This window comes from Alosa sapidissima, chromosome 18 (assembly GCF_018492685.1).
Source record: "Alosa sapidissima isolate fAloSap1 chromosome 18, fAloSap1.pri, whole genome shotgun sequence".
Classification (NCBI taxonomy): Eukaryota; Metazoa; Chordata; class Actinopteri; order Clupeiformes; family Clupeidae; genus Alosa; species Alosa sapidissima.
In genome coordinates this window covers 25,203,966-25,225,804 of record NC_055974.1, presented here as the reverse complement: position 1 = coordinate 25,225,804, position 21,839 = coordinate 25,203,966, and the positions used below count along the sequence as shown (strand labels likewise).

Genomic DNA, 21,839 nt, shown 5'->3' with positions numbered 1-21,839 from the left:
ATGCATACAACTACAAGAAACACCTCACCTTCTTAAGGTGTCAGAATAAGAATGTCAACAACTCAATCTTGGAAAAAAAATGTCAGATAGAACCATATTCTTTCCGTCCTTTCCATATTCACAGACAGACGAGACAAAAACCAATGACCGACACTAAGCTATACAACATAACATAGGCTAGTGTTCAGAGTAAAGTATTGAGACGTTAAGTAAGCAAATATTTTATCACATGTCTGTCTTGTTGTCAGTATGGCAGTACTCTGTAAGTACATTATTTTCTAATGAACAATGTGCAAGGCAGCACTATTTTCTATTTCAAAACTACTAAGTTACACATTATTGTGTGTGGCGGGGGTTGATTGCAAGACGGCGGATATGTTTAAATTTTTGTTCTGTTGACAGACATTGTGACAGTATAAAGAAAACAAAGGCTTTTACAGCGTTGTAAATGCACCACTGTACTGTGTTCTATGGGGTAGGACTATTCAGCAGGGAGCCAGACCAGTATAGTGCATTTTGACCAACATGACATTAGTCATTCCGTGTCAAATCAGATAAGGTTGTTGCTGCACTGTCTCAGATTTTGTTCAAACCTTGTCTATATCATCAATGAGCCCTAAAACCAAGGCCTGTGAAATATTTCTGTGCAAATCTTCTGTCTTCATATCTTTTTCAGACCTTGAAATTCTTTCATTTTTACAGCTTGAAAAACATGTGCCATGTTTGGGTATTAATATCTTGACAAATATTTTCTCTAGTCTCCTCATATTTTCCAACAATTTGAAGTCTCCACATCAAATGACCATGACAATAAAAAGGATAAAACAAGGGGTGTTTTGTATTTTTGTGTCATTTTCAGGCAACTGAAATGGTATGTGGGGTAGCTAGCAGGACCATAAACATCTATGTGGAAATAGTTTAGTATATGGATTTTTTTAATGTGTAAAGTACCAATATTGTACCAAGTCCCATTGACAGAATAGATGCATGTAATTACAGGTGTTTCGGGAATACCAAAATAAACATTTAAAATAAACAATAGATTTTAGCGCCCCCTCAGGTGAAACACAGCATAGCATTTTGCTTCTTTTATAATGGTGTTACAGTATGTTCCCAAAACACACAAGTTGCATGAAAATGACACAAAAATACAAACACGCCTTGTTTTATCCTTATTATTGTCATGGCCTTCACATTTTGGGACAACATTAACAAAGGATTATATTTCTAGAGAAAATACTAAATGATGGCAGGTAGGGCTGTCACTTTACGTTTGAAAATCGATTGCACAATCGATTGGACCAACCAACACAAGTTTCGAAAACTAAAATAGGGAATTGATTTTAACCAAATATGTACTCTATTAATTTTAAACGAATTAAACAAATAAAAAATCTAGATCTAACAAAACTCACAAACAAGCAGAAAAATAACGAAGAATTCCGAAGTGCAGTAAGCATTGGCGAAAGCTAAAAAGAAAATTCCCACCAGTTTTACGCACCGGAAACGGCTGTTTCAATCGGCTGCTGTGCTGCTAGTGTTTTGCCAAAAAATTGAGGACAACGCGATCAACCTGTGCAACATGAGGGAGACGAGTGATAGGCCCTAATAACTTGAGGAGTTTGATATGGAAGCACTTCGGGGTTTGGGTATATCAAACTATGGAGAAGGACAAAGCGGTATGCAAACTGTGCAGTCGTGAGTTCTACGTAGGCGACATTTGTTTGACATTTGTATTTGTAAACGCAGCCACGTTGAAGCCTGCAGTAATGTTTTTCACTGATGTTATGGCAGTCCACTCTGCTTATTGTTTTTTGAGAATGTTGCACTCCTGTTTGTTGCACTCCATTGTGCACGAAACTTCACGCCAAGAAATCATCAGAAATATTGCTGGCTTGTGCGTCTTCAAGCGCCCCCTTTACGTTCGTCCTAATGCCTGTTAGTTGTTAGTGGATTGGCCTATATTTGGCATTGAAAATTGAAATGTCTTCAGACATGAAAAATCGATTTTACAATCGATTCAATGAACAATTATTTCTCAAGAATTGAACAGGATTTTTTCACAAAAGTGACAGCCCTAATGGCAGGTGTGTCACAATAAAGGAGTTTTGAGACCCTCAATATCACTTTTTTTGCATGTTTTTATTTTTTTCTCTGAAACTTGGGGCTTCTATAAAACCAATGAGTCTGTGGTACAAACTTTTAATGATTGAATCGTACTCAGAACATGTTTGTCTTCCATTCTACAAAGTTTGGTCAGGCTAGGAATAATACTTTTTAAGATATGAATGTCCAAACATGGCCTCCAAGATGAGGCCTTTTAGAGAGTGTAAACAATCATATATCAACAAAAATATTCTACAGGTTTTAGTCATGGAACCTAAACCTAAACAAATCGAGTCGGTACTGCAACCATTTTCCTCGATTTTGTCTGATTTGACACGGAATGACTCATTAGCAATTGAAAATAAAAATAAACATCGGACATTTTGTATAAAATCAGTTGCATGGATGTACTAAAGCATTGTGATTTGTTCAAGATGAGGAGAAACTGCTTTAATGATGGGCACAAGTGATAAGATGATATGGAGTTTGAGTTTTGAGAATTTTAATTCTGATCTTAGAAATGCATCAAAGCAACTGAGAAACACTGTAGTGTTCCACAGTGCCCAGTAGCCCACCGATTTAGAATGTGATCAAGCTTTAATCATAAAGAAGAAGGAAGAAAAATTAATTCTCATGTGTAGCCCCTCACCTTATATTAACCTCATAGCTGAATACATTTTGCAAAATCAGTGTGTAATAGTTGGGAAATTAAATTACAGTATATAATACCTCCATGGGAGTGACTGCTTAGACTAACATGTCCTCTCCTTCCTGTCTTCCCAGGTGCTGGGCGAGAAGATTCAGACGTAAAAGGAATCAGGAAGCGGTCACCACAGAGGACCACAGCGGACGGGCGTTTTGGCCGGAGCGAGGAAGCGGCTTGAGAACGGGGGGCGAGATCGATAGAGAACGAGAGAGGTGTTGTGTCGCGTGGTGTTGCGTTGCGTCGTGTGGCGTCACATCGGCTGCAGGCAGCTGCGACCTCATCTGGTCCGCTCCCCCCCCCCCCCCTGACCCTTCCCCTCCCTGTATATCCCTACACACCCTTAAAACACTCTCACGGCGGGATTGTACCTGTTTCTCTTGGAGTGTCTCTCTCATAGTATACCTCTGCTGACACTGGCAGCCCAGTTTACAGCCCTCTGGGACCGTGGTCTTCTTTTGCCCGAAAGGAATCGCACTCGTTTAGAGATTTCTGCAGTTTTATTCATTCTTGCAATTTTTGCTGTTTTCTTTTTTGTTTCTCTTCCTGGGAGAGTTATTAGCTGAAGTGCCCAGTGTTTTTTTTCCCTTTGGTTTGATTTTCTTTTTTTAAAATTGCCTTTTGTTTGAGTTGTGTTTTTTGACCCTTCTCCCACCCCATCCCTTTCCTAATTGAGGCAGCTATCCCCACTCTCTACCTTATCCTGGGAGTTCTCTCTCTCTTTCTCTCTGTTACACACGCTGATAACAGACAGGTTTGCAGCCGCTCAAACGCGCACACAAAGAGTAACAAACGCGCACACACACACACACACACACACACAATCACTGGATGCAAACAGGACTCTCGGATCCACACAGAACCCACCTGCTCCGCTCAACAGGACAGGGTGAGTACACACAGGCTGGATAGGTGTGTGTGTGTGTGTGTGAGAGAGAGAGAGCAGTCCATCATCAATGCATGCCTGGAAAAGCAGCCCCTTGTATTTTATCCCCTGCAGTACACAGGTATATCCCCTTTACTCATAAAACTCAACAGCACATTTCTAGTGTGTGTGTGTGTGTGTGTGGCTTTCATAGTGTATGTATGGCTTTGTTTAGCACGTGGGTACGTCAATGAGCTTAAAATCCCTGGAAAAAATGTTTGTTTATTTAAGGGGTTAAATGCCGTATTATGAGAATTAAAGATCATGTGACTGCATTGCTGTGTGTGTGTGCGTGCACGCACTCAGCTGATTTAAATTACATTTGTATTTTCATATGTGTATGAGTTGGTGCATAAAAGGAAAAACAGTACTACCAAATGTGTGTTTCTATAATGTGTTTTGTCTATTATTGTGTTTTGTGCATTCTATTTTGCCATGTGTCACATGTGCTTTTGTTGCCTGGCAGACTTTCAGCTCTTGGAGGACAAGAGGAATATGACTGCTGAGACTCTCAATTTCGGCCCAGAATGGTGGGTCACACACACACACACACACACCTCATTTTCCTCCTCATTTCCTCTTTTAGGCATCTTGCCTCATATTCACTTCCACACAACCTCTCCTTTCCCTTTTCGTCTGCTCTCTCTCTCTCTGTCTCTCTCTCTCTCTCTCTCTCTCTCTCTCTCTCTCTCTCTCTCTCTCTCTCTCTCTCTCCTCTCTCTCTCTCTCTCTCTCTCTCTCTCTCTCTCTCTCTCTCTCTATTTATCTATCTCTCTCTCGTATGTCCAGTTATGGAAAGGAAAGGCAGAACATAAATCTCTCTCTCTCTCTCTCTCTCTCTCTCTCTCTCTCTCTCTCTCTCTCTCTCTCTCTCTCTCTCTCTCTCTCCTTTCTCTCTCTGTCTCTGTGGGATTTTTGTGTGTGAATGTTTGTATGGTGTTTGGCTTTGTATGGGCCATGGCATGATGTCATGGGTTAAGGAATGATCCAATAAATCTCTCTCTCTCTCTCTCTCTGTCCCACTCTCTGTCCCTTTCTCGTCCAGGCTCCGTGCACTATCCAGCGGGGGCAGTGTGACTTCCCCCCCACCCTCCCCCGCCATGCCAAAGTACAAACTGGCCGACTATCGGTACGGCCGCGAGGAGATGCTAGCACTTTATATCAAAGACAACAAGGTGAGAAAGAGACACACGCACCCACTCCTATAGTTACACGGACACACATAATATACCATATTTTCCGGACTATAAGTCGCACTTTTTTTCATAGTTTGGCTGGCCCTGCGACTTATAGTCAGGTGCGACTTATATATGAAAAGAATATATAATTGAACATGTTTTTAAATGTTTAAATTCATATTAACTGACATGAACCCTAAGTGAAACATTACTGTCTAGCCGCGAGAGAGCGCTCTCAAATGCACAAGTCCTGTGCACTTTCAGTCAGAGATTAGTGGTTGCGCTATGCCTGAAACACACGTGCATACCTAAATCCTCCAATTATGCCCTGGATTCTGTTTGGGCCTCAGATTCAGACAAATAAAGGCCAGTAATAATTTTGTTTCAATTTAACTCATAAAAGAGCTCTTCTTAATATTTTATATTGTTGGTTGGTTTAATATTGTTGCCATGAGTCTCCAACACGTTGCTCTCAAGCTACCAGTTGCATGCCGCCCCCTTCTGAGCTTGCCAGAGGCTGAAGCAGTAACCTACATTTAAACACAATTGTTGCTGTCAGGCATCAGCCTACGAATTTTATAAAAAAAAGTAAATCATGCATAATTAAAAAAAGAACTAAATTTAGGCTGAATAAGGTTTCCATTTCAGCACAACACACGTTCCATGAATAAATGAAAGCGGATGTCTTATCTTGCAATAAGCGGATGGAGATCCCAACACCCTACCCCACATACATGAAACTTAATAGTGAACCATCAAATACCCCATAGATTTCAGTGGTCATCAATTTAGCAATATAATCAAACAGTAAGCCATGCCCCAAATAAAGGTGCTGTGCTTTGCGCAGCCTAAATAAAGACCCCAGCGATAATTTGAAGATTTACGATAGTCTGCCGCCTAAACATTCCTCACCCGTTATCTAGACATGCATGAAAATATTTGAAAACAAAACTCACTGCCATGAGGCTAATATTTGATCGCTGTTTTGCTACTAATTATCTTTCACGTACTGAATACGCACATTAGACAGTGAAAGTAGGCCTACTATGCGCTCCGTGTCTGTATCTGTCTGTTCACGTCCGCAATCGATTATAACGTTCCTCAAATGGAGAACACATCCATGTTCTCTCGCGTTATAGGCTGTCGCTTCTGCGTTTGCAAAATTCCTGACTGTTCCTGATCGCTAAACGTTTGTTTTCCTTTCCTGTCGATCACGGTTGATGTAGAAGCACCTAGGCTACAATTTGACTTCAGCGATGAGAGAGGGAGAGAGAGAGGCACCCGCAAAGTGGTCCATGCGCACGTGTGTGTGTCTCTGCATGGGGTTCAATTGAAGTCAGAGTTGGTCCGTCCAGTCAATAGTCCCGCATTCAGGCCGCTCTATTAGGTTAACGTTATCAGACAGCGCTGTAACGTGTGGGGAATTTCTCTCATTATGATGGAGTTGTGGGACTTTTATTATTATGCTCAATACTTAATAACTTATGCGCAATACCCGCAATCCTGCGCGGAAGTTTAGACCCTGGTTTTAAATGCGCATATTTTTTTCTCTCGCTCTCTTGGAGGTGGCCAGCCGAGTAATTGTTCTGCTGCCAGCTTGTGCCAATATATCGTCCAAAATGCTTGATTGCATTGCATTCTCCACAGTTTTAGCTAAATTTTCATGTACTACATCAGCATTTTTGTTCATTGAATCTTTTGTAAATTGCTTTACAATTAGCGCGGGCACTCGTCAGCAGCCTTCGGCTTACTATTCACTCCTTCGTCTTCATTAACATTCCCTGTAGAATATTTTTGGCCTCTGTGTCCAGTTACATCTGTCTGTTCTTGGTCTTGGATTTTGTGAAATAAATGTCTAAATATCACCTGCTTGCTGCAGCTTTGGTCTGCACGTCCTATTAAAACCGGTCTGTGCACGTCTTTTTAAAACGCATCTTTTTCTCTCTCGTGGGCATTTAATCTGCTGCCAGTTTGTGACTCCACATTGCCAAAAATGCTTGATTACATTGCATTCTCCACATTTTTAGCTAAATGTTCATGTACCATATCAGCATTTTTGTTCAGTGAATCGTTTGTAAATTGCTTTACAATGACCATCGGGCCTATAGGCCGATCGCCTGGCTTGCTTCGGTCACGTCTTTTTTTTTTTCTCTCTCGTGAGCATTTAATCTGCTGCCAGTTTGTGACTCCACATTGCCCAAAATGCTTGATTACATTGTATTCTCCACATTTTAGCTAAATTTTGGTGTACCACATGGCATTTTCTTTCAGTGAATCTTTTGCTTTAGGTCTATCCGGCCTTCTTCTTGGCTGCCTTCACTCCTTCGTCTTCATTAACATTAATCTTTTTGGCCTCAATAGTCCAGTTACATATTCTCTGTTTTTGGATTTTGTGAAATACATTTCTAAATAAATGCGACTTATAGTCCAGTGGGACTTATATAGTTTTTTTCCTGTTCATGACGCATTTTTTTTTTGACTAATGCGACTTATACTCCGGAAACGACTTATAGTCCGGAAAATACGGTACATCAGACACACGCACAGACACACACACGCACGGACACACACACACACACTTGTAATGTAAATATTGTGTGTGTGTTCAGGTTCCTGAGGACATGCAGGATAAGGAGTTTGCTGCTATTCTGCAGGAGGAGCCTCTGCAGCCTCTGGCTTTAGTGCCTCTGACTGAGGAGGAGCAGGTGAGATATTTATATACACATACACATACACACACACACACACACACACACACACACACACACACACACACACGTGCGCACACATAGACACACACAGATTTAAACACATGCATGCCAGCATGTTCACTGACACAAGCATTATTATTAGTTTTTTTAGAATAATTATTCACCACCCTGCATTCTATTAGCATTTACCTGTGTGTTTGTGTTATGAGTGGATATGTGTTTATCAGTCAAATGTGATTTTAAATGTTGAACTATGCTGCAGAGGAACTTCTCCATGTCGGTGAACAGCGTTGCTGTCCTGAGGCTCATGGGAAAAGGAGGCGGGGCCATCCCTGCCGGTGTGGCTCGAGGCCGAGGCAGCACGCGAGGAGGCAGAGGTGTGTGTGTGTGTGTGTGTGTTAACATGCGGAATATCTTTCTATTACTATCTGTGTTTATTTACAAGGGCCTCTTTCTCTTTCTCTTTCTCTTTCTCTCTCTCTGTGTACAGGACGAGGAAGAGGAGACAGTGGATTCTACCAAAGAAGTATTGAGGATGGAGAGGTGGGCTTTGGGCGCTGTGGAAGAGAAATCCATCGCAGCCAAAGCTGGGACGACAGGTGTGTCTTTCCTTTCTCTCCTTCTGTCTGTTCTTTCTTTCTTGCTCTTATTCTTTCCTTCTTTCTTTCTTTCGGCTTCCTTGAATTATTTTTGTAGAAAGTTTTTTTTTTTTTTTTTTTTTTTTTTTTTTCCCCCCGTGAGAGACTGTGACGTTATTAATCTCTATTGTGTACACAACCATACTCTCTACCTGCACTTGGTATTTAATGCTTCTTTGCGCTTCTGGTTGGATGTCAACTGCATTTCATTGAATCATTGCATTTCAAAGTTGAATCTAATCTAAGTCTAAGTCAATGTATTATATTATATTATATTATATCATATTATATACATATTGATTAATTGAAGGTTGTGTAGTTGTTTCTTTGCATTTTTGAAAAGGATAGTAAGTAAAAAAAAAGTTCAATCTCCCTCAGGGGTGAGCGTCGCTTTGAAAAGCCACTGCGCCGTGACGGAGTGCGTGTGTGTTACGAGGAGGCGCCCAGCGGCAGCAGCGTCGCCAGTGGTGTTGCCGTTGCCGTAGCGACCGCCGGTGGGCGGAAGGACTTTACGCGCTCGGACAGCGACAACTGGCGCACACTCCGCGAGGAGCAGGAGGATGAGGAAGGGGCCGGAGCCGAGCCCGGAGGCAGCTGGAGATTGGCTGGCTCGCGCCGAGACGGTACACACACACACACACACACACACACACACACACACACACACACACACACACACACACACACACATTTACACATTCATTCAGACGCTCAGTCATTCCTTCCTTCACCAGTCTAACTTATCTTAAATTCTCCCACCTTCCTCGTTCTCTCCCCTCCTCCCTCCCTTGCTCACGTTCGCTCTCTCTCTCTCTCCCTCCCTCCCTCCCTCTCTCCCTCCATCCCTCCCTCCATCCCTCCCTCAGATGGCGGTCCTCGTTCGGCGGGCTGGCGGGAGCACCCTGGCGAAGCCCGGCGCAGGAAATACGACTTCAATTTCCCGGAGGCTGGCGAGGGTGGGCGTCGGAGGGCGGGCAGCGAGGGCCTGGACGATGACCGTGACAACCTGCCCGAGTGGTGCACCGACGAAGAGGATGGCGAAATGGGCACCTTCGACTCCTCCGGCGCCTTCATGCCCTTGAAGGTGAGCTCACTGGTGTGTGTGTGTGTGTGTGATAAGGAGAGGGGGCCATGATGGTGGTAGCGTAGTGGTTAAGGAGCTAGGCTAGCATGCAGTAGCCTGAAACAGTCATGGGTTAAATTCCCGGCTTCCACTGTTGTGACCTGGAGCACTTAATCCTGAGTTGCTGCATGGACAATGACCCTTGTAATGTAATTGACATATGTAAGTCGCTTAAATTACTAAATGTAATTGTACCACCCCCCCCCCCCCTCCCATCTCTCTCTCTCTCTCTCTCTCTCTCTCTCTCTCTCTCTCTCTCTCTCTCTCTCTCTCTCTCTCTCTCTCTCTCTCACAGAAGGGCTCTAAAGACCCCATTCATGAGGAGCAGGAGTTTGAGTTCCAGGGCCTGGAGGACGAGGATGACGAGGTCATGGCCACCGCCAGAGAGGAGGAGAGGAACAGCAGCAGCGAAGGGGAGAGACTGGACAAAGGTAAAGGTCAACGGAGTGGGAGGGAGGGAAGGGGGTCATGGGTCATGTTGATGAAATCAGGGGGGGGGTCTACCTCTTTTGTGAAACACAGAATTTCCTCACGCATCTTCTTTTTACATACACACACACACTCTTTCTCTCCTCCCATCTCACATCTTGTCATCATTCCATTGCAGATGTGAAAGAAGCCTTGGCTGAGATGGAGGTGAAGCCTGTCTCCCCCTCCTCCCCTCCCTCTCTCCCCCTTTCCTCTATGCCTGCGCCACCTGCTCCTCTCTCTGAATCTGTGACTGCTCCCCCTGCTGGTCTGGAAGAGCCGCTGCAGCCCACCATCAGCAAGAACACCACTGAAGGTAACGGTGCAGTCATACAGGGATACACTCCATGCATTCAGATTCACGTTCACATTCACACTAGAGGCTAGAGATGTACCAGTATGAAAATGTAACATGACAGGGCTCCCTTTTTGTTATTCTGTGTGTGTTCGTGCAAAAGGAGAGTGAAAACACACACGCAAAACTAATAGAAGTTAGATGGGCTGGCGACTGAGGTTCAGTTAGTGAACTGCTGGTTACTAAATAAAGCTCAACAAAAAGTTATTGTGTGCACATCCCACCTTCTGGCAGGTGCAGAACAAAAAAAAAAACCTACTCAAGTGAAAAAATATATAATGTCCGCAACACTGCTTTTGACTCCCATATATTTAATGTACAAAAGGCTACAAAAGGCAACGTTTCGACCCTGCTGGGTCTTCTTCAGGCAAAGGAGCCTTTTGTAGCCTTTTGTGCATTAAATATATGGGAGTCAAAAGCAGTGTTGCGGACATTATATATTTTTTCCCTAAATGAAGCTGCAACTCCTCTGATTGAAGCTGTATCTTGTGCATGCCTGTTCACAACTAGCCTACCATAAGGGAGAGCCAGGACGATTTAAACACTTTAAAACACTTAAGCGTAATTTACAAAAAGAGCGTGACACACTGAAGTTAATATTTTGTCACTAGTAATTTACGTCTGTCCTCTGTCAAATATTGTTGCATTTTCAGCTCTTTGTATCGAAACAGTAATTTTGGTACCGTGACAACACTATCCCTTATACAGGCATTCCAACACGGGAAAAGCATTAATACAGGCTTTCTTATACACACATTAGTAAGTGTGTGAGTCTGCAGGCTTTCTTATACACACATTAGTAAGTGTGTGAGTCTGCAGACATCACACTAAGGGCCTGATATTATTGCAAAATGGCAGTGCTTTTTGTTTCTTTGTCACAGAAGCTTCCTTGCCTTTTCTGACTTTTCGTGTGTGTGTGTGTGTGTGTGACTGTGTGATTGTGTGACTGTTTATGTGTGTGTGTGTCTGCAGAGGCAGCTCCACAGCTCAGCCCCCCTGCCAGTCTGGCTCCGCCCCCTTCCTCAGCTGCTATTCACCCCCCACCACCGGGGGGTGACACCGAGGATGACGAGGGCATGAAGCACCTGCAGCAGGTGGGTGTGTGCGTGTGCGCGTGTGATTCTTTTAAGAAGAGATGGCTAAAGAGTGAATTCTTGTAGAAAAGTGTTTCGCCTGTCTGTTTGTTTGATTGAGTGTGTGTGTGTGTGTGTGAGGGGGGGGGGGGGGAGGGAGGAAGTGGATGAGATTCTGTCTGTGTGCCGTTTTTGAGCGTGAGTGTAATTGTATTTGTATGTACGAATTTCTTTGTTTGCAGAGTGTCCAGTTATGTATGTGGTATGTGTCTGTGTGTGAGTATGAATATGCTGAAAGCAAGAGTTCTGTGGAGTCATCATTCATTTTAATAGCAACATTATTGTTTTAAAGTGTTTAGAATATGCTTCATGTTTATATACAAGACACTGGGTGTTTGCAATGTTAGAGACGGAGTATTATTTTTTTAGAATTTAAGAATTTCTAAAGCACACTAAAAATAAGATGATCTGCAACACCCAGATAACAAGGCTGGATTTAGCCGCTGCTGCGGAATGGCAGAACAGATGGTTTTCTCCCGGTACACCTCTGAAGCCTCTGAAATGTACTGCTGAAGGGCTACGGCCACGCCCACCTAGATCTCCTTTCATGGAGATACTTTCAAAGTTAACGCTGTGTCCATGTCCGTCACCATGCCAGTGTTGGAAAGGTTTTGCAATCGTGACTGGCCAGACTCTATTCACTTTGTGAATGAGTTTGGTTTACCAGGCTATATGCAGTCTCACCCAAGCTTCCGAAATATACTACTGAAAGGTGATCTCAATCAGGCCTCGGAAATGTATTATTGAAGGGCAACAATCTTACTCGAGCCTCTGAAATATGCTACTAAGGCCCTACAGTCTTAGCCTAGCATGTATGGGTGGTTCAAAGTAATTAATTATTTACCTACTGCTATGTTTGTGTGTGGAAGCTTCAGAGCAATTAATCATTTATATACCTGACCCTCTGTGTGCGCGGGTGTGTGTGTGTGTGTGTGTGTGTGTGTTTACATGTTTACAGGAGGCTGAGAAGATGGTGGCGTCTCTCCAGGACTCGTCGCTGGACGAGGAGTGTTTCACCCAGGCGCTGCAGGAGAGTCGGAACACGGCGTCCGCACTGCCCCTCTCCCACGAGGCCGCCATGAAGTGGTTTTACAAGGACCCGCAGGGAGAGATCCAGGGTACACTCCACACACACTCTCTCCACGCGCACACACACACACTCTCCACACACACTCACTCACTCTCACACACACTCACTCACTCTCACACACATACACACACACACACACACTCTCCACACACACTCCACACACACTCCACACTCACTCACTCTCCACACACACTCCACACTCACTTACTCACTCTCTCACACACACACACACACACACACACACACACACTCTCACACACACACACACACACACACACAAACACACTCACTCCACACTCACTCACGTGCACACACACACACACACTCTCACACACACTCACTCACTCTCACACACATACACACACACACACACACACTCTCCACACACTCTCCACACACTCTCCACACACACTCCACACTCACTCACTCTCCACACACACTCCACACTCACTTACTCACTCTCTCACACACACACACACACACACTCACTCTCTCACACACACACACACACACACTCACACACACACACACACACACACACACTCACTCCACACTCACTCACGTGCACACACACACACACACTCTCCACACACACACTCTCCACACACACTCTCCACACACACACTCTCCACACACACTCTCCACACACACACACTCTCCACACACACACACTCTCCACACACACACACACACACACACTCTCCACACACACACACTCTCCACACACACACACTCTCCACACACACACACTCTCCACACACACACACTCTCCACACACACACACACACACTCTCCACACACACACACACTCTCCACACACACACACACTCTCCACACACACACACACTCTCCACACACACACACACTCTCCACACACACACACACACTCTCCACACACACACACACACTCTCCACACACACACACACACTCTCCACACACACACACACACTCTCCACACACACACACTCTCACTCACTCTCACACACACACACTCTCCACACACACACACTCTCACTCACTCTCACACACTCTCACTCACTCTCACACACACTCACTCACTCTCACACACTCTCCACACACACACACACTCTCCACACACACACACACACTCTCCACACACACACACACACTCTCCACACACACACACTCTCACTCACTCTCACACACACACACTCTCCACACACACACACACTCTCCACACACACACACACTCTCCACACACACACACTCTCCACACACACACACTCTCACTCACTCTCACACACACTCACTCACTCTCACACACTCACTCACTCACTCTCACACACTCACTCACTCACTCTCACACACTCACTCACTCACTCACTCTCACACACTCACTCACTCACTCTCACACACACTCACTCACTCTCACACACATACACATACACACACACACTCTCCACACACGCACACACACACTCTCCACACACGCACACACACACTCCACACTCACTCACTCACTCACACACACACACACACACTCACAACTGTCTCCCCTGTTCCCAGGTCCGTTCACGACAGTGGAGATGTGCGAGTGGTTCCAGGCGGGCTACTTCTCCATGACGCTGCTGGTGAAGCGAGGCTGTGACGAGGGCTTCCAGCCTCTGGGCGACGTCATTAAGATGTGGGGGCGCGTGCCCTTTGCCCCCGGACCCTCGCCGCCCCCCCTCCTGGTCCGACCACAACAACAACAACCCCCCCCAGCACGCCAGCCTGCAGCCAGGGCCAACACCGTGAGTTCACAGCCAGTGTATGTGCGTGCTGTGCTTTCTGTGCGTGCGTGCGTGTTTCTGTGTCTGCGTGTGTGCGTGTTTGTGTTGTTTGATTGGTTGTGTCTGTATGAGATCTGTGTAACTAATATAACGTGTGTGTGTGTGTGTACGGACAGGGGAACATGGATCAGGAGCGCCTAAAGAAGCAGCAGGAGCTGGCGGCTGCAGCAGCTCTCTATCAGCAACTCCAGCAGCAACAGCTATTCCAGCTCATCAACAGGTGTGTGTGTGTGTGTGTGTGTGTGTGTGTGTGTGTGTGTTCATATACTGATGTGTTTGTGTGTTTATTTGTTTCTGTAGTATGTGTGCGGTACAGAGTACCGAAACCATGACGTGGCGTTGCCAAGGTAGCAATTTCATTGGATCTAAACAAACCAATCTAACCATAGTGGTGGCTTTCTTAATCTATTTAAATAATTTTACGATGTTTCTAAGACGTTCGTATATATTTTTTACACTGTAGGAATCCCATACTACAACACATTCATACCAGCACGATCAAATTCTTGACTACAGAGTTGTATTTTAGCATGGGTTTCGTCCATGCATTTAACCAGAGACCAGCTTTTAACCAGCATTTAAGAGACAGCCTTCACAGCCTGCGGTTAAAATCCTTAAATTCACGGACGCGTCTTGGCAAAAAAAACATCACTCTTCACAGTTGCCAGTCTTTGATAAGGCGTGAAATATCCACTGGGATTTTGTTTCTTTCTATTACACCTGTGAGAGGATCCGTGTTATGTGGCTAAGCTGCTGCCTAGCAGGTAAAACACGTTTAAACTGCTACAACCTACATTTAAAAACAATTTCTGAGGTAGAAACGATGCCAATACATTCAATGCTATTGATGCCACTGCGAAAATTTGTTCAGATCCAGTAACACTGCGGTCATGGAAACGGAGCGTCACACTTTGTTACTCTATTGTATCTGTTTTTAAGTGTGTGTGTTTCTCATAATTTGAAATGATTATGTTGTGTGTGTGTGTGTGCGTGCGTGCTTTCCCAGCAGGTGTGGCGAGCAGGGTATGATGCCTTCGATGAACAGGTCAATGTCAGTGCCAGATACAGGGTCCATGTGGGACATGCATACCTCAGCCTCACAGCCGACAGGTAACACACACACACACACACAAGCACACACAAGCTTACCAGTTGCAAACCACTTCCCAGCTAACAGCTACCGGCAGATATACACTTTTTTCCAGAGTTTCCAAATGGAATATAGTGTGGGGGGGGGGGGGGTCTCTAAAATTCTAAACTCTAAAATTCTCTATTAGATTGTTTTTGAATGCCAAAATCTGCTAAATATCTGACCTTGCCGTTTCGTTTGCTCCCTCTCTTTAGGCGGTGAGGCCAGTCTATGGGACTTAACAATGAATTCTTCAACTCAGGGTCCAACTCTTGAACAGCTTCAAAAGGTGAGCTTTGGCTCCCCCTGGTGTCATCAAATATAACAGCATGTTCCCCACTTCCCAACTGAAAAGATTATAGTTAATGGTAGAAACTGGAAAAACAAAAATGTGTAATGTGAAATAATATTGACTTGAGTGTCATACCTGCAAACTACATTAGCATTTACATGTATTCATTTAGCAGACACTTTTCATCCAAAGTGACTTACATAATATGTATATTATAAGGGACTACAGTGTCCCTGGCATTGTCCCCTAGCAACTTGCTCAAGGGCACAACAGTTAAAGCCAGGAATTGAACCCACAACGTTTTAGGCTATTATGGTAGCCCAGCTCCTTAACCACTACGCTACCACTGCCCCGTCAAACTAGTCATTTCTGCTATAATATTCACAATATGATTTAATTTGCTTGACTGAATGTAGAGGCTTTTGGCAGGGTACATGTTCTCAAACTCAAATGACTTCTGGGGGACCAGTGCAAAAGGGTATGAGGGGGAAAATCTTCTGTCGGTTTGAAAAAACTTCTGATAAATAGGCCTATAGCTTGTTGTGCATTGTAAATGATCTATGTCTGTGCTTTAATGAAGTGAATGAATATATAGCAATATATAATATAATAATAATAATAATAATAATAATGAATATATACATTTATTCCACTGCTTGGTTGAATTTCCCATTGTCCTACGTAATTCAGAACGACCATTAACCGTATGTTATTTTCACACCTATGAAGTAGATCCATTTTTTTGGCCGTATCACACTTGTATATTAATTTGCCAAACTCGTTGTGAAGTTTAAATGAACTGTCACGTTGCATCCGAGCTGTAAAATGCAGACGTTCAGAACATGGCAACATTGTTGCATATGACAGAGGTGGCTTTTCGCTAGATGGATGACAGCAGGCTAAGTAAAATAGCTATGTTTCAAAGCTAAAGTTCATCAGAATCTTGGGGTACGCCCGCTGCGCTTCACGTCGGGGCCGTTTTACAACCTCGGCCGTGCATTAATTTCTGTGATCAGACCACCGTGTTGTCCATTATCCCTTACATATAATAATATAGCAGCTCTTGCTTTAGGGCACACTGTCCATCAAATGTTCAGCTATTGTATTTAAGGGTTGGAGTTTGCCTTCTACATAATAGGCCTTTTCTGGGCAGATGAGATTTTGCAACAACCTGCAGCATAACAGTTCACTTTGTTGTCTTTCAGAAACAGTTCCACATTAAATTACCTTGGCTTTGCTTCATGTGTGTGTGTGTGTGTGTGTGTGTGTCTGTGTAGCTCCAGCAGGAGAGGAGAGAGGCTGAACTCAGGGCCAAGCGGGAGGAGGAGGAGCGGAAGAGGAGGGAGGAGAAGAGGAGGCAGCAGCAGCAGGAGGAGCACAAGAGGAGAGAGGAGGAGGAGATGTTCCGACGCAAGCAGGTAGGAGCGTGCACACACACGCGCACACACACACACACACATACACACACACACCTACCTTACTCCATGCAAGTAGGTGCCCCCATGTTGTCTATTGAAGGAAATGTTTGAGTATGGTCACACATTCATTCACACACACACACACACACACACACACACACACACACACACACAAACACACAGTTCTGGAAGTACTTGTCCTCTTGCCTGCTCCTGATCACTGATTCCCTGCTTGTGTTGGTTCCCCTCCCTTTTGCCCTCCCTCCCTCCTAACTTCTATCCCTCCTAACTTCTATCCCTCCTCTTATCCGTCCAACCCTCCATCCTCCCTTCTCTCTATCCCTCCTATCTATTCCTCCTTCCCTCCATCCCTCTTTCTCTTTATTCCTACTTCTTCTCTCTCTCTCTCTCTATCCCTCCCTCAGTGTCGTCAGCAGCAGGAACTGATCATGAAGCTGCTGGCGCAGAGCCAGAGCCAGGGGGGCCCGGCGTCGGGCTCCGGCTGGTCCGGAGGCTCCACCGCTGGGCTGGGCAAGCCAGGCAAGGCCCTGGGGCTCCTGGAGCTGCAACAGGAGGCTGAGAGGGTGAAGCAGCAGCAGAGAGCCCAGCAGCAGCGCGAGAGGGTAAGGACGCCTGTACACACACACACACACACACACACACACACACTCTGGGCTAAATGCGCTGTGCTCTTGCAATCAGATAATCCGCAATGCATCTTAAAAACAAATGTAAACAGGGTCTTGGTATAATAAATAATGAATGCTTTTTTTGTCATTCTCTCCTTTCCCTCTCTCTCTTCCTCCCTCGCTCTCTCTCTCCTTGTCCCCCAGCAGCAGCATGCGGGCCTGATGTCGGGGCAGTGGGGGGAGGGGGCGGGCTCTCTCTGGGCCAGTGGGAGTGGCCTGGAGGGGAAGTCTGGGGCAGGGGGCGGAGTGTCTGGCGCCATGGGCATGTGGGACGAGGCGCTGAAGAGCCAGGCTGGCATGCGGGGTATGAGCCACAAGAACAGCAGCAGGAGCAGCCCCTCACTCAGGTACACACACACACACTCACACCACGCACGCACACACACATACACGCACTCACACACACACACACTCTCCATGCCATGGTGTGGGTGTGACTGCGGGGTGGGTGAGGGGGGCTTTTTAAAGTGGTTTGATCCATACAATGGTTAAATAAAAGTGGTTTTAAAAGTCTGTCTCTCTCTCCTTCTTTCTTTCTCTCTCCCTCTCTCCCTCCCTCCCTCAGCGAGCGTGAGCAGTATATGCTTCGTCGTAAGCGCACAGAGGAGGAGGATAAGCTGCTGAAGCTGTTGCAGGGCATGAAGCCTCAGGACGGCTTCACCACGTGGTGTGAACAGATGCTGCACGCGCTCAACACCACTACCAACAACAACGCCTCTTCGCTTGATGGTAACACACACACACACACATGAACACACACTCAACATCACCACCACCAACAACGCCTCTTCACTTGATGGTAACACACACACACACACATACACACATGAACACGCGCTCAACACCACTACCAACAACAACGCCTCCTCGCTCGATGGTAACACACACACACACACACACATGAACACACACTCAACATCACCACCACCAACAACAACAACGCCTCCTCGCTCGATGGTAACACACACACACACACACACACATGAACACACACTCAACATCACCACCAACAACAACGCCTCTTCGCTTGATGGTAACACACACACACATGAACACACACTCAACATCACCACCACCAACAACAACAACGCCTCCTCGCTCGATGGTAACACACACTCTCTGAAACACACACTCTCACACACACACACTCACACACACACACACTCTCACACTCACTCACACTCTCAACCACCAACAACGCCTCCTCGCTCGATGCCACACACACACACACACACACACACACACACACACACACACACACTCACACTCAACAACGCCTCCTCAATTGATGGTCACACACACACACAGACACAACACATTATTTTTTTGTAGTTTTAGTTCTGATACTTCAGAATTTAAAAAAAAAAAAAAAAAATATATATATATATATATATATATATATATATATATACTGTTTAATAGAACAATTAGGTACAACACATTTTTGAACAATTTGTTCACTTTAGTCTACTATGTCTTGGTTTAAATTAGTATTTTACCTGTTTGCACCACCTGCTGATGCGCAATGTCACGTCATTGACCCACACACATTCACTCACACAACTGTGTACATTGTTTTACAGTGGAAGAGATGATTAACTTAAGGAAGAGATGATCAGTGTGTGTGTCTGTGTGTGTGTACTGACAGTGGCCACCATTGTGGCATACCTGAAGGAGGTGGAATCTCCATACGAGGTGCTGGACTTCATCCGGTCCTATCTGGGGGACACCATGGAAGCCAAAGAGTTTGCCAAGCAGTTCCTGGAGCGCCGTGCCAAACAGAAGGCCAACCACCAGAGGCAGCAGCAGCAGCAACAGGTGTGTGTGTGTGTGTGTGTGTGGTTTGAGCAGGAGAGAGAGTGTGTGTAGAGCTATCATTTGATACCAAGTACAACTTTCTGGGTTATATAACAGACGAAGTGACGGCAAAATAATAACTCCATATAGCTGGACTTGCCCCACGTTTTTGTCTGTTTTTGTGGCAAAGCGTGTTTATAATCCAACGCTATCATGTGTTTCTCTATGACAAAGCATGTTCATAATTCGTTTTTTTTTTAGATCCTAGCAAATTCCTGCATGGCATCCAATTGAAGGCTCACTTTGCATTCCGATTTGTTCAACAAAGAAACCCCTTTTTTGCCCTTACTTTGTTCATGGCAATGCAGTAAAAAGTTGTTGTAGAGAATCATTATGAGTTTATACACCATAGGCACACACAGGCTAACACGCAAACTCGGGTCAAGTCAGGTCAGATCAGTTCGTGTCACAGATATGGAACGCAGAAAGGTCATTTTTCATCACTAAATAAAAAAAATGCCAGTTATTTCTGTAAGGTGCACACCACATATGTCTGTAAATTGCTCAGCCCCAGAGAATCCCACCACCATGGCAATGATATTGCCAAATTCAAGACCGTCTGCTCTACACATATATGTAAGGCAAGTCGAGCTGCCAGCTTGCAGTGGTGAGATGCATATAAAAATATTTTCAAAAATATACGCTTTTTGTATTTAAAAATCAAAATTAAATCAATGCAAGTATTAATACATAAAATTGTGGCAGATTTGGGTAGCCTGTTTTTGAAATGCCCTTAAAACAGTCTAGGGCTTCAGTGAGTAACATCAACTAAAAACATTAAGATGGAAGTTATTCTCTGCATCATCACCCCTCTCTCTCTCTCTCTCTCTCTCTCTCTCTCTCTCTCTCTCTCTCTCTCTCTCTCTCTCTCTCTCTCTCTCTCTCTCTCTCTCTCTCTCTCTCTCTCTCTCTCTGTGTCTCCACTCCTATAGCTCTCCAAGGAGGTGGCTGGACTGACCATGAACAACTTCGCTCTACAGGTAAATCTACTGTTACACACACAGCACTCTCCAGTGTGCAGGCTAGAGTACAGACAGCCAGTCTATCATCAATAGAGAGCTAAAGTCACACCCTTCTACTTCCGGTCCATGTGATCTTGCGAAAAAATATGAACGGGAGTTACTAGAGAGCAATTTTTTGTCCTGTTCGAATTGTAGCATGAATTTCACATATGATGTGTGTAAATTTTAAAAGATATTTTTTCATGTCAAGAAAGTACTGTTTGATAGACTGCAAAAGTTGGGTTTTGTGTGAATCCGCTCAGTGGACTACATCTCTCGTCTCGAATGATGTACATCACCAACATAGTGAAATGATACGGCTAGCTAACGGTTACATCTTGCCACCAGCTATGTCACTTGACAGTAGTTTATGTACAGTCTATGGACGAATACACCTTACCTGATGTGTTTTATTCTCTGACTCATGGTATTTTCATCGGCCTGGGAAGCCCAAGTAAAACCTGTTGCTGGTATGCTTGTACAATCCGGTGTGGCTGTGAATGGGCTAACGTCACTAGCGCAACTGCTGTGTTTGTAGTTGTTGGAATTGTAAACTTTCACAATGTTGTAATTCGTATGTTACAACCAGGGTAGGAATTTCACGGCGGCCACGACGGCCATGGCTGTCGTTGCCCCTCTGCATTGGCCGTGATGCCCCTTTGAAAAAATCAGAGGTTTACAGGCCACTGTGGCTTTGGTGCCCCCTTCTTTGAATATTCTGCTTTGTGTCCAACTAATAGCGATTTTTATTTAGCCTGCCCTGTCAAAATAATCTTAGCATTCACAGCGCAAATTAATTTAGTCTTTTACGCAGTGGAGAAAGTGACAGCGCACGGCAAGAAAGAAAGTGCGCCCAAATTCAGCCATTCTCAGTTGAACTACTCCCGAAGTAGCCTACTCATCACACAGAAAGAAGTATCACATCACATGAAAGAGCTTTTTCTCAGCTTTCAAAGCTAGCCGCTAATTGCTGTGGTGAACGGTTTGCGAAAAAAAAAGTAAATAATATTATTCAATTTAATCATAAATTCTACATAAGGTTCTGCGCCCATCTTCCTACCCATTCATCTCGGTGGAATACTTTACGAACCATTCGTTCAACACACGGCAAACCATATATCAGAATAAACAGCAGACCTTACCGAACACAAAGGTGTAAAGCAGTCCCCTGTAGAGATAGCTGTTCCAGAGTAATCCGGTTTTGAATTTGCAGCAAATTTCGACATACA

The 21,839-nt window shown here is 44.7% G+C and overlaps 1 protein-coding gene across 5 annotated transcripts in view; it reads left to right on the top strand.

Annotated features, from left to right (window-relative positions):
- Nucleotides 1-21,839, top strand: part of gigyf1a (GRB10 interacting GYF protein 1a) — a 34,804-nt gene that overhangs the window by 7,532 nt on the left and 5,433 nt on the right. For 2 of the 5 annotated variants that reach the window (XM_042070996.1, XM_042070997.1), the window contains exons 2-23: nt 2,890-3,698; nt 4,201-4,264; nt 4,780-4,909; nt 7,522-7,617; nt 7,886-8,000; nt 8,114-8,222; nt 8,640-8,884; nt 9,128-9,345; nt 9,680-9,815; nt 9,992-10,168; nt 11,180-11,301; nt 12,299-12,458; nt 13,959-14,185; nt 14,341-14,444; nt 15,231-15,334; nt 15,569-15,642; nt 16,923-17,063; nt 17,489-17,686; nt 17,897-18,099; nt 18,318-18,481; nt 19,401-19,570; nt 20,542-20,589. In XM_042070996.1, coding sequence (XP_041926930.1) covers nt 3,641-3,698; nt 4,201-4,264; nt 4,780-4,909; nt 7,522-7,617; nt 7,886-8,000; nt 8,114-8,222; nt 8,640-8,884; nt 9,128-9,345; nt 9,680-9,815; nt 9,992-10,168; nt 11,180-11,301; nt 12,299-12,458; nt 13,959-14,185; nt 14,341-14,444; nt 15,231-15,334; nt 15,569-15,642; nt 16,923-17,063; nt 17,489-17,686; nt 17,897-18,099; nt 18,318-18,481; nt 19,401-19,570; nt 20,542-20,589 — 3,063 coding nt within the window. In that variant the 5' untranslated portion in view covers nt 2,890-3,640. The remainder of the gene's footprint in view (nt 1-2,889; nt 3,699-4,200; nt 4,265-4,779; nt 4,910-7,521; nt 7,618-7,885; nt 8,001-8,113; nt 8,223-8,639; nt 8,885-9,127; nt 9,346-9,679; nt 9,816-9,991; nt 10,169-11,179; nt 11,302-12,298; nt 12,459-13,958; nt 14,186-14,340; nt 14,445-15,230; nt 15,335-15,568; nt 15,643-16,922; nt 17,064-17,488; nt 17,687-17,896; nt 18,100-18,317; nt 18,482-19,400; nt 19,571-20,541; nt 20,590-21,839) is intronic. The other 3 variants (XM_042071000.1, XM_042070998.1, XM_042070999.1) reach the window with 3 other exon arrangements.